Raw genomic sequence first — 16,570 nt, 5'->3', positions numbered from 1 at the left:
GTTCTTTTCCTCTTCTGCCGAAGGGGACGTGATCCTCTGCTGCACTGAGTTCACTGTATGTACTAGCAAACATTTACTCCCTCTTATAAAAATGGAACACTTTTAATATTAGCAGTACGTAATTCACCTGTATCACAAAACAGTGAGACACTACATAGGAGGTAAGACAAGCCAGAACTGGTAAATACAAGGACAGGCCATGATTTCCAGGGCACAGTCCCATCCCTGAAGATTTGCTTCTTAGCAAATCAGGTTACAGAGACCAAACTAGTTCAAGGTAAGAACAACAAATATTTTGAACAGTTACAGAAGATTCTGAACAGAATTCAAATTAATTCAAAGAAAAACAACAAATCTTCAAGCTCCAGGACTTCCCTAGCAGTGCCAATGTGTTCCTATGGAACAGCTGCTCTACCTAACCATAGGTCCAGGTGTTTATTATGGAACTAAACAGGCCATGCTTATGGTTTAAGATAGAGCATACAACATTCCTTCACCAGGTCATCCTTTCTCAGTCCACAGGATGTAAATTCTGCACGTGTTACTTCATTAAGATGTGAAGCGGTGGGACTAACTCCCACTGCTCTGTTTGTGGCTTGTGACTGAACATTCACTTAACTTGCTGGAGCTGGATCACAGAGAACACTCTACACACCATCAGAGTGCTGCAGCTACAACCTTTTTTGACAAGACTTATTCCTCTAAAGACTCCATTTGTCACAAGTTTTTCCATGTGTTTGATAAGTTCAAACACATACATAAAAAAGAGGAAACTAATCTCCACATTTCTAAATGCGCACTACACACCCTTGACTACATACCACTATACAGGGGCCTTTCATTCATGTAACTTTCATTCATGTAACCGTTTTAACAGATCAAGATCTTTCTTTAATGGCTCCATAATGATTAATACACCAGACTGAAAATTAGAAAGAAAAAAAAAAAAAAAGTAGCGAGGGGCAAAGAAGAAGCCTTTAACAAGGGAATGGCTGACAGCGGAGTCAAAAACATCCGTGTACTCAAGATGCAGTTAAGGGGACTGAGACTCAAACCTTCCATGCTTACATTCAGGTCTAAGCCACCAATGTTGCTGTTCCCAGCTCAGCAGTTCCCCATGCAGATTTCACGAGAAACAATGAAGCAAAGGAAGTGAAAATACAGCACCAGCTCACCTGTGTATGAAAATACACGTGACCTAACTTCCATTTATGCACAAGATTTGCACTGAATTCTGTCTGCTTTGAAGAGCTCCCTGAAGTATTAAACAGGAAGAAATCAACCCAGCTTGGTCTTTCCTTGATCCCTCTCCCAGGCAGTGTAATCACAGTAGAATGCTACAGTGCTTACAAAGCCTATGAAAGGCAACCACCCTGTATAAGCAATCTAAGATTTGAGTTTTAGTCATGGAGAACAATTTGGGCAGAACTCAAGCATCTGATCTCAACAGAAACAGAGATAACTCAGAATCCCTCTGCTCACACGATCTCAGCTGCTATTTTAACATTGGCTTAAACACAGAAATACTTTGGTTACTCCTAGCAACTCTGCAGCGCAGGGGATTATTTCTTCTCCCTTCATTTTATGGGTGGGCAGCAGTGCTTAGGAGGACAGAAGCCTTCCAGAGCCAAGTGGTAATCCCTCACACTTTCCATGTGAAACTTACCCCTTATAGTTCAGGTCACTTTCCTGATCCAAGTTTGCTTGTTTTGCCGCTATCTGTAACACAGCTACTGCTCTTACCCAGTGGTTCCAGCATCACACTGGCTTTGGAACTCACTAACACCATAAGCAGGGCAAAACAAGTTTGACAGTGCTCCTGCTTTTCTTTCTTTCCCTTTCTCTCTGTTTTCCTATGCTCAACTGTATCCCACAGAGTTAGATCAGGACACTCCACTTAACATCATGTAATCAGCCAGCTAGCAAAGTGCTTCTCTTCAAATTGGTTTCTGAAATTGTTCAGCTCTGCATGCTGAGAAGGTGGTTGGATGAAAGTAAGCCGCTACTTACCTAAGACAAACTCAGACAATACCATGCTGGAAGGGTAGAAACAGAGTAGACTCAGTACATACAATACATATGTAGAAACAAAGGGCAAATGCCTTAGGAGAGTAAGAGCAAAGGAAAGGTATTTAAAAGACCTTCCCTGTCTGAGGAGCTTGACAACATGAATACAGCAGGCTTCTTTTGTGACACAAAAATGCTCTGTCATTACCACTTGTTTGTTCCATTATCATAGGAAACAAAATCTGGCAAAAGAGCTCCATATAAGCAAAGACTGTGAAACTATATGTTAAAAAAAAAAGGCACCATTACTAATAGCCACTGAACAGGATACAAGCTACCAAGCCCAAAGGAAATGCTTAATCTTACACAGATTGAAATCTTTCAGTTTAATTCCTCTAAGCAGTGAGCATGCTTTGTGCTGCTAGAAATATGAGCTTTCAGATAACAGCTGGACCACATCTGGGTCCAAGAACCACACTGTGAGTTCCCAGAGTGCTATGAATTCCGACTTCAACAGTTAAATCGCCAAATTGTAATTTACATTGTACCCAGTAGTCCAAGCTCAAGGACCACAGTAATATATGTTAAAGGAGGATTCCTTATATTGTTTCTTTTTTTAAAACAGTATTTAATAATTTCTGAAGCATTCTATTTTTAAAGAAGGCAGTTATATTCAGTTGCTTCTGCTTGCAAGTGTCAAAAAGGTGTAACAGAAGAGTCTTGCATAGGGTTACGCCAGCCCTGTAACATGGCAGTGTCACTGAGTACAACACTGCAGTAAACAATGAGGTGGCACGACCCTCTAGTGAAGCCATCACAATTCGTATGCCTACAGTTCCGGGCAGTGGCATTTGAGCAGTTTTGAGTTTCTCTAGCTGAAAAGCAACCAGAAGTCTCTCCTTCATATTTATTAGTATTTTAACAAAGCAAATAAAACCTGACAGCATTCAGAAGCATGTCCAAATTTAACAGACCTGTCAACCTACAACATCTAAAAACAATAACAGGAAGAGGGGAACTCTACTAAAAAGAAAGTACCTTGAACTTTACACAGTATGGAAGCCCACTTAAAGATTTATTCCCAATCCACAAATCTTGAAGTGTTAAATCCAAAATACAGGGGGCAAGGAATTATTAATTTGTTGTTTTTTCTACCTAATAATGATATAATGTAACAATACTTAAATCGAGTACTTACAGGGTCTCTCAGCTCTTCATTGTCTCGGGGTGCTGTTCGAGGTATTTTCACTGGGATTTCATCTCCACATTCAGTGTCAGAAGCATTTGGAGACTCTGCTAAATCAAGGAACTCATCTCTCTTGTGACCTCTGAACCTTATTTTGTCCAACTTCTTTAGCATGTTCAGCACTGCACTTTTCTGCTTTACCTTAACATGACGGTTGGAGTCTCTGCAAGAAGCAAGACATGAAGAGTACTTTAGAAAGCTTGCAATAAGCCTAAATACATACATTCTGATGACTAGCTACTTACAGCCATTTTTTCAAGAGCCTTCCTGTCACCAGAAGAAAAAACATTCTGCAACTTAGTTTTTTTAAGAGGCATTTTTTCCCCACAATGTAACAGATGCAGGGTTTGTTTTCTAGTAGATGATAACTTACCATCTTCCTGCACATCTTCCCCTACTGTTACAGCCTCTTTCTCATAGCTGTTTTTAAAGATAGAATGGGAACAAGCTCACAACCTGCCCCAAAAACAAAGATTAAGAAGTCAGTTCCTAACAGGTTACTTTAAACAAAAAAGGCTTAGTTGGCAAGTCCACATCTTCAGCTTGCTGACATGTCTAATCAAAGACATGAAAATCCATTACATATCACAACTTAGCTTTAAATTCCCTGAAAAACTGAAGAAAAAAAGAGTAGCAAGGCTATCATAACACCCTCTTACTTCAGAGTAAGAAAAAGAAAGGTAACAACAATTCACTGAAGAAAGCTGACAGGTAGATCCATGCAGAAGATCCCATCAGAAATTTACAGATGGTTGAATTTGACATACCCTATATTTAAACGTACAGCCAAAATCCTTAACATTACCACTATCAATAATCTTGTATACCCTGGGAAGGAGCTTTGCTAGATTTCTACTACTCTCTTTTCAATACAAAGGAGAATCACTTCATTAGTGATTTCCACACTGTTTAAAGGCAGAGCATGCAAAAGTTTACTCTAAAAGCAACAGTGCAGCCAGCACTTTTGCAGATACCACCTCATCTGGAGGGATGGGAAACGCCCACATCTTACTCCTGGAGACAACACCTCATGTGAGCAGTACTTAAATTTAGACTTAAAATATAATTCAGAAACCACAGAATCATAGCATCACCAAGGTTGGAAAAGACCTCTAAGACTGTCTAGGCTAACTATCCACCTACCACCAATATTTCCCCGCTAAACCATGTCTCTTGAACACGTCCAGGGACAGCAACTCCACCAGCTCCCTGGGCAGCCCGTTCCAGCACCTGACCACTCTTTCTGAGAAGAAATTTTTCCTAACATCCAGCCAGAGCCTCCCTTGGTGCAACTTGAGGCCATTCCCTTTCCCCTATCACTAGTTATGCAGGAGAAGAGGCCAACCCCCACCTCACCACAACCTCCTTTCAGGCAGTTGCAGGGAGCAATAAGGTCTCTCCTGAGCTTCCTCTTCTCCAGACTGAACCATCCCAGTTCCGTCAGTCTCTCCTCATAAGTCTTGTTCTCCAGACCCCTCACAGCTCTGTTGCCCTTCTCTGGACAGGCTCCAGAGCCCTGATGTCTTGATGTCTTTCTTGCAGTGAGGGGCCCAAAACTGAACACAGCACTCGAGGTGCAGCCTCACCAGAGCTGAGTACAGAGGCATGATCACTTCCCTGTTCCTGCTGGCAACACTATTCCTAATACAAGTCAGGATCCCATCTTGGCTATCTGAGCACACTGCTGGTTCATGTTCAGCCGAGTGTCAACAAATACCCCCAGGTCCACTTCCTCAACACAGTTTTCCAGTCACTCTGCCTCAGGCCTGTAGTGTTGCCTGGGGTTGTTATGGCCAAAATGCAGAACCTGACACTAGGTCTTGTTGAACTTCATCCCACTGGCCTCAGCCCAGCAATCCAGCCTGTCCAGATCCCTCTGTAGGGCCTCCCTATCCCCAGGTAGATCAACACTTCCTGCCAACTTGGTGTCATCTGTAAACTTACTGACAGTGCACTCAATTCCCTCAATCCAGGTCATCGATAAAGATATTTAACAGGATGGGAGCCATCATTGATCCCTGGGGAACATCACTCATGACCAGCTCCCAGCTTCTGGGACTAGCCCTCTAGCCAGTTCTTTATCCAGCAAAAAGCATATCTATCTAAACCATGGGCTGCCAGCTTCTCCAGGAGAATACTGTGGGAGACAGTGTCAAAGGCTTTGCTGAAGTCTAGGTAAACTACGTCAACAGACTTTCCCTCATCCACAAGGCAGGTCACTCAATCACAGAAGGAGATCAGGTTGGTCAAGCAGGACCAGCATTTCATGAACCAGTGCTGGCTGGGCCTGATCCCCCAGTTGTCCCACACATGCCGTGTGATCTCCCTCAAGATGACCTGCTCCATGACATTACCTGGCACCAAGGTAAGGCTGACAGGCCTGCAGTTCCCCAGATCCTCCTTACAACCTTTCCTGTAGATGGGAGTCATGTTGGCAAGCCTCCAATCCTCTGGGAACTCTCCGGTTGACCAGGACTGTTCACAGATGGTGGAAAGTGACTCAGCAATCACCTCTGCCAGCTCCCTCAGCACCCTTGAGTGGATCCCATCTGGCCCAATGGACTTGTGGCAGAGATCTGCCACTCCACCTCGACTAACTGCTTCCACCTGAATTGTGGGGGGCTTACTCTGCTTCCCAAGCCAGACTTTCAGGTCAGGGGGTAGAGTACCCTGAGGATAGTTGGTCTGGCTTTTAAAGACAGATGTAAAAAAAATACTGAGAGCCTCAACCTTGTTGTTATCCTCGGTGGTTACATTTCCTGCCACATCCAGTAAAGGTTGGAGATCCTCCTTAGTCCTCCTCTAACTGTTACTGTATTTGTTAAAAAGCTATTTGTTCTCCTTTTACTATGGTGGCCAGGTTGAATTCAAGCTGGGCTTTTGCCTTTCTGATGTTCTCCCTGCATATCCTAACAGCTTCTTTGTTCTCTCCCCAAGTTTCTCCCCTTATTCCACAGGAAGTAGTCTCTCTTTTTCTCCTGGAGTCTCAGAAAAAGTTCCCTGTTCACCCACGCCTGTGTTCTTCCTCATCGGCTCATCTTATGGCACAGGGAGACATCCTGCTCCTGCACTCAAGACTTCCTTCTTGAGAAGCATCCAGCCTTCCTGGACCCCTCTACCCTCCCTTCCAGTGTCCTCAACAGCTTAAAGTCTGCCCTTCAAAAGTCCTAGGTAGCAGTTTTGCTGACTCCCCTTCCTGACTTCACCAAGAATTGAGAACTCTACCATTTCACGGTCACTCTACCAAGACAGCTCCCAGCCTCCACATCTCCCACTAGTCTTTCTCTGTGAACACCAGGTCTAGCAGGGCACCTCCCTGGCAGGCTCTCTTATTAGCTGTGTCAAGAAGTTATCTTCCACACGCTCTAGAAACTTAGACTGCTTCTTCTGTGCTGTATTTTATTTCCAGTGTATATCAACGAAGTTAAATCCCCCATGAGAACAAGGGCCGCTGATCGCAGTGTCTGCCAGTTGCTTGTAGAACGCCTCATCCATCTCTTCATCTTGGTTGGGCAGTCTATAACAGAAGCCCACCAGGATGTCCGCTTTGTTGGCCCTCACCCTGATCCTTACCCATGGAGACTTAACCTTATCATTCCCATCCCCGAGCTCAGCAACATCAAAACACTCTCTAACACAGAGTGCCATGTTACCGCCCCTCCTTCTTTGCCTGTCTCTTCAGAAGAACTTATAGCCTTCCATTATAGCACTCCAGAAGTGGAACTGATCTCACGATGTTTCAGTAATAGCAACTAAGTCATAGTTTGCCTGCCACACAAGGGCTTCCAGCTCCTCCTGTTTGTTGACCATGCTGCGTGCATTGGTGTAGACGCACTTCAGGAGAGCCATTTGTCTCAACCCCTATCCTGACACTGTTTCCCCAGGACCATCTCTAGCAAGCCTCATTTTAACCTCTTCCTCCTTCATACTTGCTTTAAAGCCCTCAGCCCTACTAGAAGCATTTTGCTTTTCAAAAGACAATATAAGAAAGATGAATTAATATACGTAAACTCATTGTAATTGTAGCTTTCTAAGATAGCGCACTAAATCACTTACAATTTAAACTGGGCCCCCTGGATCAGTCCAATTCAGTGCTGTACACTTATCACACTAGGTAACAAAGGTCACAAACTCCAACTTCAAAGTTAGTTCCTTGATCGTACCACTTCAGAAAGCTTTCATAGGCAGTCTATTGTAAAGTAGCCACAACTTTTTCTCATGCCAACTCTTCTCAGCTCAGAGGCCTCCATATGGAGGATGCTTTAAAACTTTCCCAAATGAACACCTGCCAGGGCAAAAATCTATTTTGATGCATTTGTTCCTATTACTATCCTCTTTTCCCTATGGTCAACATTCCCCGCTTAGTCTTTAAAAGAAACATGTTAGCTGCATTGCACATCATCACATCACACCAGGATCCAATGCAACTTGAAAAAGACAAACAAAATATAGACAGGCATCACTTTTGACATATAAACAGCAAGAAAGACGAGCCTTGGCAAGACCAAGGTTACAACACTGGAGATAATTCTCACCTCCTAGCACAAACCTCTTTCGAGCAGAGCATTCCTTCTTTCTCCACAGATTCCCGAATACTTCTAGAACAACTCTTCACACTCAGTTCAAACCACATAGTTCCTTCAGAACCTTCCTTAGCTTGCACCTCTACCAAAGTTTATTAGCACCCTTAACTTAAACAAACACATTTGAAACCAATACAAATTCCCCATAGTACAGCTGGCTAAAGAAAAGTTTTCCTTTATCAGAGTTGCAGCCCTCAGTTTATTTTTCCTCTTCAACCTCTTGTGGTAACTCACCCCAAGGTTATTTTCTACAAACTGCTTCTCTTTGAAGTTCTATTACTTGTCAAAGCTAAGTTTAAAATAGAAACACTTCTGCTCATTCATTGACTATATGATGAAGAAAGTTGTCAGCTATCACATCCCAAACTATCTCTAGGCCCTGCTATTAATAGTAACTCAAGAACAAATGCTATCAGGGAAGTTTAAACCCCTGATAAGCACTGGCACAAATGCATTATGCTCCCTCCATCTCAAAGATCTCCATCACCATTCAGCCGATGTCACACAGCATACAGGTCAGACCCACAAGGCAGCTCTCAACCAGACTTCTCTAGCTATTACCAATGCCATCGCTGCATGAAGAAGAAATGAGGATAGTACATGATATTTTCTTTTCTGGTTGGCACATGCTGCCCGGTACCAACAGGGACAAGCATGCCAAAGCCATCTCCACCCTCCTACAGACAAAGCAGCTGGCTCAAGGCTGCAGACGGGCATCGGTCCTTAGCAGGGCCAGAACCCTCAGCATTCCTTGTCTGGGAGCAATGGATGAGCATAACCCTGGACTTTTCCAGGGCTGCTGCTGGACTTTTCCTATCAGCAGGCTGGTACATACAGCACTTCAACTGCCATTTTGAGATCTGAAGTCAGTTTCCATCTTAGAGTGGATTCATACAAATCTACCTTACAAAAGCAGCAAGAGGCAACTAAAATACTGGACAGAGCAAACTCAGATACCCTTCTTCAAGCACTGCTTTCAAAGGATGAAGAATGAAGGACCCACAAGGCCAGTGAAGAAGCCCAGCAATGTATCTGCCTGCACTGGGACACCACTCAGGAACAAGAAGTACTATTGGCAGCCCTTTTCTAGGGACCATTCATGCATTTCAGCCCTACTCATGGAATAACTGAGCCAAAAGATGCATCCAAGAACATGTGTATTGTATGTTTACTAACAAAATAGATATACCTGTCATTAAGTGTGTTATCACCTGGTTATTTAAAAATGCAAACCTTTGTTTAAGACACTAACAGATTACTCCATTGAACAATCTGCTTAAATTCTGGAATGGAGAGGCTAGCAAGAAGATCTCATCAGTGCATTAATTCCTTAAAGTATTATTCACTAAGTCAATCATTAAATGATTAAATAGCAAAGAAATATGTTCCTAGGCATTTTTGTAAGTATTTAAACAAGAAACTGTTATATAGAAATATCTGCTAAATTATAATTATAAAACAATATGATCATCTTGTCTAAAAATTGTTCAAATCTAGCAGGCTCCAGCATTGCATAGCTATATTAGAGAAGAAAAACCTCAGCTTGCCAACAAGAAGCTCCTACAGAAGCTCATTCTTTGGCCTCAAGCCAAACACGTGCTCTGAGATAGGCTTTTCATGTCAGCAGCCTATTCCTGTAACAAGCAACTTTTTCTTTTTAGATGAAGATTGATAAATATGGCAACATTTCAATAGCTTCACGTTCTCTAGAATAAAAGCTTCTCAGAGATTTCATATTCCAAGTGACTCAAATGAAATCTAGCTAAACATGAGGAAGCAAATAAATCTTTACAAAACATTAAAAATCTATTTATAGGTCAGAATCTGGTCTTGTAAAACACAGTAACTAAACACGAAAACATCTGCTTCACCACCACAGATATGCACCCCCTCGCCCTCTCCCAGCTCCCCATCCATGCCCCAGCTAGCTCAGCTCTGAGTTTCAGGCTGTTTCTAGAGAGATTCCATAGCTGCAATATCAAACCTGACAGGCAGCTTTGTAAAAGCAGAGCTACAAGCAGGAATGCAGACCCAAAGCCCCCCCTGCTCTTCAACTCACCATCAGCAGAAAGAAATGCAACTATTTTAACTCTGTGCATTGCAAATGCACATAACAGTGCCGTACATACGGCAGCAGTTGTTCACACTAGCATACTACAGAAATAATACAAATAAGAATTAAGACTAGTATCGCCTTCATAAATTCAAGCAAAATAGAAGTAAATTCCCTCTTGCTAGACAAGATTATTTCTGAAACAAGCACTGTAGTACTAATGCAAGCAATGAGAGATCTTTCCCACGTCCAGCTCTGTCATGCAAAGCACAGGGCGCAGCACGGCAGACGCTGACTCTGCAAGATTGATTTAGGTCCAGCTTCATGGCACCACAGTCAGATCTTGTAATACTAGCAGGCCCTCTGCCATAATACGGTGCGGCTATCTTACATTAACGTGCTTACAAACAAGGCTACTCAGGCACCCTGTTTTTTTTTTGGAAGGTGGCTTTCATTTCTCTTGTTGCAGTGGCAGAGGTCAAATCAGCAAAATTAAATACCAGCCTGTTAAAATTATCCTGGTTCCCAAATCATCCAGTAACAAGGTAGGCAACAGCTTGTGTACTTACTTGATGAGCTTGGTCAGGGAAAAAGCTCTGCATTTTTCAGATTTAAAATTCAAGCAAATGCTAGAACAGCAAAACCATCTTTAATTTTTTTTCACTGCCATCAATACCCATCGGCTAAAGCAAAATCTCAGCGGCTGAAGTTTTATTCCTTTTACAGAGGGCCAGAGAAGACATGACTTTATTTGGACCTAGGATTAAAACACTCAATTAGCACCAAAATAACCATCAGACTTTCATTTAAGCTATCAAGACTCCAAATGTGTATGCATACATTCCAAACTTCTGATAAGGAGAAAAATTCAAGTTTCCTAAACTTTCTCATAAGAATCACAGAGATCTGGAGCAGCCTTGCTGCCTGTGTTTCCAGAGCAGCTTCAGCATGAAGATAGCTGCGAGCCAGCGTGAGCCACAGGCAGCTGGAGAACAACCAGAGCCAGCCTACCCTGCATAGCCCAGGGGTCAGCAGTTACAGGACTTGTTACTATGGAAAGAGTCTCATCCCATCACACCACCACTCCCCCCCGAGCAAACTGCCAAATTTTTGGCAGGTCCTGTGCTAACACCAACAGCCCTTGCTGCCTGTGGAAGAAGCAAACACGATCTGCTCTTGCCTGAACATGGAAGATTCATTCACCTGCAGCCTCCTATAAGTTGCTTAGGGGTTCCTGTTTTCTTTTCTCACATTCAGACTTTGACACCAGACCATGTTGGATCTGAATACATGGCCTGCTAGACCAGGCAGAGATGCTACAACTAAACACTGGCGTACGCTTTGTCAGAGAAAGGGCTCTGCTTCGCAAACCTTGCAATTTCCTCATCTGATAATGAAATGCAGAGGCACTACACAGACAGCATCTCCTTGGCACACATTCATCGGGACTCCGAGAAAAAAAGGACACAAAACACTACAACATTATGGATGAACTTCATATAAAATCAAAAAGGCCATACCAAGATATGACACAGCGAAGCACCCTCAAAGCACCTATGTTCCTACTGCTAGAAAAACAGTATTTCAGAAAGCTAAAGACATTAGAGCCAAAATAGATCTAACATACCCCCGCTTCTCATCTTCACATTTCATTTTCCTTCACATTCTCCTTTTAATCTCAAAATGTCTTTCTACAGAAGTCAGAGAGTTCTGGTAGTCAGTAAGAGCTCAATTGTGCATGTGTGAACAAACACAGGCAGTGTCAACACCAGGACGTTTCAGCCTTATCACGAGGGAGGGACATGCAAATGGAGGGAGTGGACAGCATCAGGCTTACTTTAAGTATCCACTTCTTTTTCAGTGAAATGTTCCTGCATATCATCTTGATAGGAAAGCAGAGACACCACAAGATATGTCGATGGTGCAAATGTGTCAGATGACAGAGCACTGAAAACAAGGCTTGTCGTGTTTTCTTCTGGGCGTGTCTAATTAAAACAGGAACCCTGAGTTGAGCACCTACATCTACAACAGATTTAAAGGGCAGCTCTGTACAGAGCTTTGCATGAAAGGTCCTCTCTTTCTACATACATTCCTCCCGCTTTTCTTTTTCAGAATCTCATCTGAACCCATTGTCTGAACATTTTGTACTTATTAATATTTCAAAAACTTTAACTAGAGAAAGATCAACTGACTGCACTGTGAGATCTGTCTGTTCAGTTCTCTTTCCCTTGTGCCCACAGTTCTCCCAAGTTTGCTCTCCAGAAGGTCCAAATCTGTTCAGAAAACCAAACTTTATTTACAGCTTCTTCTCTTGAACAGCAGGAAGTGGTTTTGGGCAGATAAAATAATTATCTTTCAAGAAAACTTGGCATTAAGCTCAATTCGAGAAGTCACTGAAGAGTGTGGAGGGGTGGGGGTAGAAACAAAATTCTCATAACACAGCCCTGTCCTAAATCCCATTGTGGAAACATGGATCTCACCTCAGACCTACCTCACATGGGGCAGTGCAATACGTTCAGTTCTCTGTATAGAGCTATGTCATCATTTCCCCAAAACTGAGGCACAAGCCAGAACAGTTCCCCTCCTTCCAGCACCTCACCCACACTCTGACCAAGAGCCTCAGAAAGGAACGCTTTAAGTGGGCAGCTGGTTTCCGAAAGCAATAATCCTTGCCTGCCATCAGCGCTAGGAAGAAGGCCACGTACTATATACTCGCTGGAAACAAACTGCAGTCCTCTGGGCCAAACATCCAGTCAGACCAGGCAAGAGCAGCATATAAACACCTTCCAAAAGTCACAAAGGTTGCACAAGTGCCCTCAATTTCTCACATCAACAAACAGGCAGGATGTGACCTTCGGAGCTAAGCTCTCTCCAAATGCTCAACCCACCACAAGCTCATCCAGAAATTAGTCGCTGCCTTCATGTCACAGCCTGCTACAACCTTCCTCAAATTATCTTACCTTGGCCCCAGAGTCATAACATGATGCATCCAGCACGCAGAGCAAACTAACACCTGTCAAAAGCAACCAATCCTTTCAGGGCCAGGATAAAACACCATACTTGTATGGGGATCAGCTTTGCTGGTTGGTTGTTTTTTTTTTTTGCCATGAGAGGTTATGTTATCAGTTAGGCTACCTACCTAGGGTGTGGAGAAACATGCTTGCTAATTCAGGTCTCCTTTTTTCCCCCCCTCAAGTTTAAAGATGAACAAGGAAAATCCAGCCAGAATATTCTTGCCTGCTTTAAGGACAGCTTGCAGAAGAAAGCACACCACTCCCACAGCACTCGAGTAGCACCAGTCGGAAAGAAGCAGGAAGCTGTGCTTGGATGTGTTACAAGCTTTATTAGATGCAGCTATTAATTGCCAACAATTTAATTTGTTCACTAAGGGAGGATTGGGAGAAAAGTGGAAAATGTGTAATATCCACTATAGGAGAAACCCAGACACAGGAGACAGAAGTTTAAAACACTGATCTTGACTGAGGTGGGGTTGTCACAGCAACCATAGTGCAGCTTCATGAATATGCACTACTTTGAGATCTATTTTTTCCAATAGTCTCATGTGTCATTCAGCATCCAACATAAAGCTGCCTAGGAGATGGACCACGGTAGTGCAATAAAAGCCATTTGCCTTCAGAGCCTTCTCCTTGGCTGCTATAGGCAGGAGGGACAGGGGTGCCACTGGACACAGCCCCATAATAAAAAGCAGCAGAGCGTGGCTGCAGGACTCGCTTCTGGACCTGTCACAGAGTTCTGCCAGTGGCCCTCCATGGAAGGCAGAACTGCTGCTCCCACAGCTAGGGACAGTCCCCAGCCAGCTGAAACGCAGGGGCCTGGCTTGATAACCACTTTAATACTGTGGGATGCACAGAGCAGACAAAAAACCACCACCACAACACACAACATACCTACACAGGTCACACATCGGTGTGTGAAGAAACCGAGAGCAGTGACAATTGCAGCTGAGTGGCTGTTGGAGGCGTGCTTTGTACTTAATATTCTACTTGGAAAAGTCCATCTCCCAAAACACATCTCTTCCAAAAATCCATTAACACTCTACTTCCCCCTGTACCATTCTCTCATCATGAAACAATATTAGCAAGATACATTAAATTAATTCCTCGGTAAATTGATTAAGTGGCGATTTTAACTCCTGAACTAGGAAGAAGCTTGTTTTTCTCGAGCCACTCATGTGAGAAAGTGAGACATCTACTCTTCCCCCTGAAGAGCACCACCAAAAATACCTTATCAGAAAAACACTTTGCATGCAGAGATGAGCTCCAGTGACAGGCAGAGCCCACAGATTTAAACCACAGGACAGCAGGCAGCTTCTCAGCATCTGTGTTTACCAGCTCACGCGCTGTCCTGTGAGCATGGCAAATAATCTGTCAAAGAGATAGCACGTAGCAATAGAAATAACAGTTGGTCGCCCTCCAGGTGAACACTTCATCTCCGTCAGCGTCTCACACCAGCACCCACTGGAGCTCTCCCCTTGGGGCCTAGCCCTGGCCAAGCATGGCCGAGGCTGAAGGCAGCTCCAACACAGCTGACACCAAAGGGCAGCGCTCCTCACTACTGCCAGAGCCCTTCTGTCACTTGGCCGCCGAATGCGGGTTATCAATTCACTGCTGATCCAACTAATTTTTGTGTTTGCTTTCTGGCAGGGTTGCTTTAATTGGAGCAGACAGCCATTCAGCCTCACTCACAGTTGCACACATTATTAAAGCCCTCACACCTCCCTCACAGAAGAGGCTTCTGGTCATGGGCAGAGGGAGAAAGTATCCTGTTACAGCAGCCACCTGCACCCAAATCAGGTTCAACAACTGAGCAACCTCACCCTGAAAAGAGCCTTTATGAAGCTGCTCTGAGACATCTCCCAGAATCAGGCCCACAACAGAGCTTCGGTCCCTCCTCTGAAGGACAGAAGGCAAACGTGTCACAGCTTAACACAGACAAAACGCATTTGTCATTCTCTCACTGATTTCTGTGGGCTGGCCAGGGGAGCGGACTGTGAGGACACGAGAAGAGAGCAGCACCAGCTCAGCAGCAGCCTGGAGGGTGGCACAGCCCCAGCAGCTCAGCTCTGGCCCAGCTGCAGCCAGCATGGAGCTGGGGCAAAGCACCACAACTTCCACACTCAAAAGCACATGAATACGGGGGCTGAAGGGACCACTGACATGGGACAAGGTTAGGTTCTCACTACATCCATCTCCTCTTCCACTCTTCTACTGGAAATATACAAAGCCTAGCTTGGCATAACACTTAGAATAAAGTTACCCTTCTACATACAATCTGTCTTAAAATAAACATTTGAAGTTGAAAGTATACACACTAGCATGGTACATCTTAATCAGGGTACTAAGTTTATTATGAAAGGCAATCACTGCACTGTTTAAAGTCAGAGCCCTGTTAGTTCCTTCAAGTAAAAACAAGTGCAAGTTGTTGAGAGCAATGCAGTTAAACCTGTGGAAATACACAGTCAGCACTGAACAATCTGAACAGCACAGTCATCATCTTTTAATGATAAATACTGATAAATTAAAGAAGTGCTGTGACAAAAGGCACCATGAATGGTGAACCATGCTCCAAGCTAAGAGAAAAGCATTTTGGCAGCAGCCTGCAGAGGTCTACGCAGGATCTCAGAGAGCATCTCAGAGAGGTCTCCCAACAGCCAGCAAGTACTTCTACTCCAGCTCACAGCTTACCCTGTAATCTTCAGAAACAGAACAAAAGCATAAAACCTGAAGTACAGTTTGCAAGAATGACTACATAGTCACTTTGTAATTAATATTTCAACTTGCTATTCATTAAAAATATAGAAGAGAGAGCTAAAAGGCACACATTTGAAGCAGGACACAGCTCACTGCAAATGACTAATGCAGCAATCCTCAGCTCAGTACAGCTGAGAGCATGCAGCTCACTGCCAAAACAGAGCCTGTCCCAGCCCTTACCAACACACATCAGCAGGGCCACGTCCATGCCCTTTTCATGTTAGGCAGCATGTCACAAGCTACCTATGCATTACAGCTGTTCTTAAGGCAAGACCACTCAAAAGGAGTTACTAAGCTATCACACAAAAGATCACAGATACACAACCGCTATGCTATATACGCAATGACAAAATGAACTCCCCTAACTTTTTATTCACAAATCAACCATAGAGTTCCCCCAAATCATTCAGCTATTAGGTAGGGGCACCTCACTGAAAACAAAGCTATGGGCAACAGTACAGAGTGTAGAAAGATGATCTATTTTAGAGGCTTTCCTCAATTTAGAGAGAATTCAGCAAAAACCAACAGTAACAGTTTTATGAGTAACCAAATTATCATGAAACCATCTAGATGTGAATTTTCACAGAAAGGTTTTGAGGATGTGGTGATTTTAGGCACAGCACTGTGTAACTTGCTTCTGCAAACCTGAGCTGCTATTCTGTCATCTGAAAGATCTAAGCCCCTAAAGTATCTGTGATATGAAATAAAACATCAAAAATCAGCACGCATTTGAGATGCAGTGACTACAGAAACCAGTGATGGGCACAGTCAAGGGAAGGAACCGAGTCTTTCACCAACCACCAGTAACTCTCCAACAACTGTACATTCATAAAAATAATTATAAATAAAACAAACACCAAACAAAAAAACATTCTCATAAATAAAGAAGTTCAACATTTTTAGTACATGA

At 43.5% G+C, this 16,570-nt stretch overlaps 1 protein-coding gene across 4 annotated transcripts in view; it reads right to left on the bottom strand.

Moving 5' to 3' along the window:
- Positions 1-16,570, bottom strand: part of GRAMD4 (GRAM domain containing 4) — a 78,442-nt gene that overhangs the window by 46,801 nt on the left and 15,071 nt on the right. For all 4 annotated transcript variants that reach the window (XM_021384654.1, XM_021384656.1, XM_021384653.1 and 1 more), the window contains exon 2: positions 3,206-3,416. In XM_021384654.1, the coding sequence (XP_021240329.1) occupies positions 3,206-3,416 (211 nt within the window). The remainder of the gene's footprint in view (positions 1-3,205; positions 3,417-16,570) is intronic.

The sequence above is a fragment of the Numida meleagris genome, chromosome 1, assembly GCF_002078875.1.
Source record: "Numida meleagris isolate 19003 breed g44 Domestic line chromosome 1, NumMel1.0, whole genome shotgun sequence".
NCBI lineage: Eukaryota > Metazoa > Chordata > Aves > Galliformes > Numididae > Numida > Numida meleagris.
The sequence above is the reverse complement of the archived record's forward strand: the minus strand, read 5'-3'. Positions and strand labels throughout refer to the sequence as shown.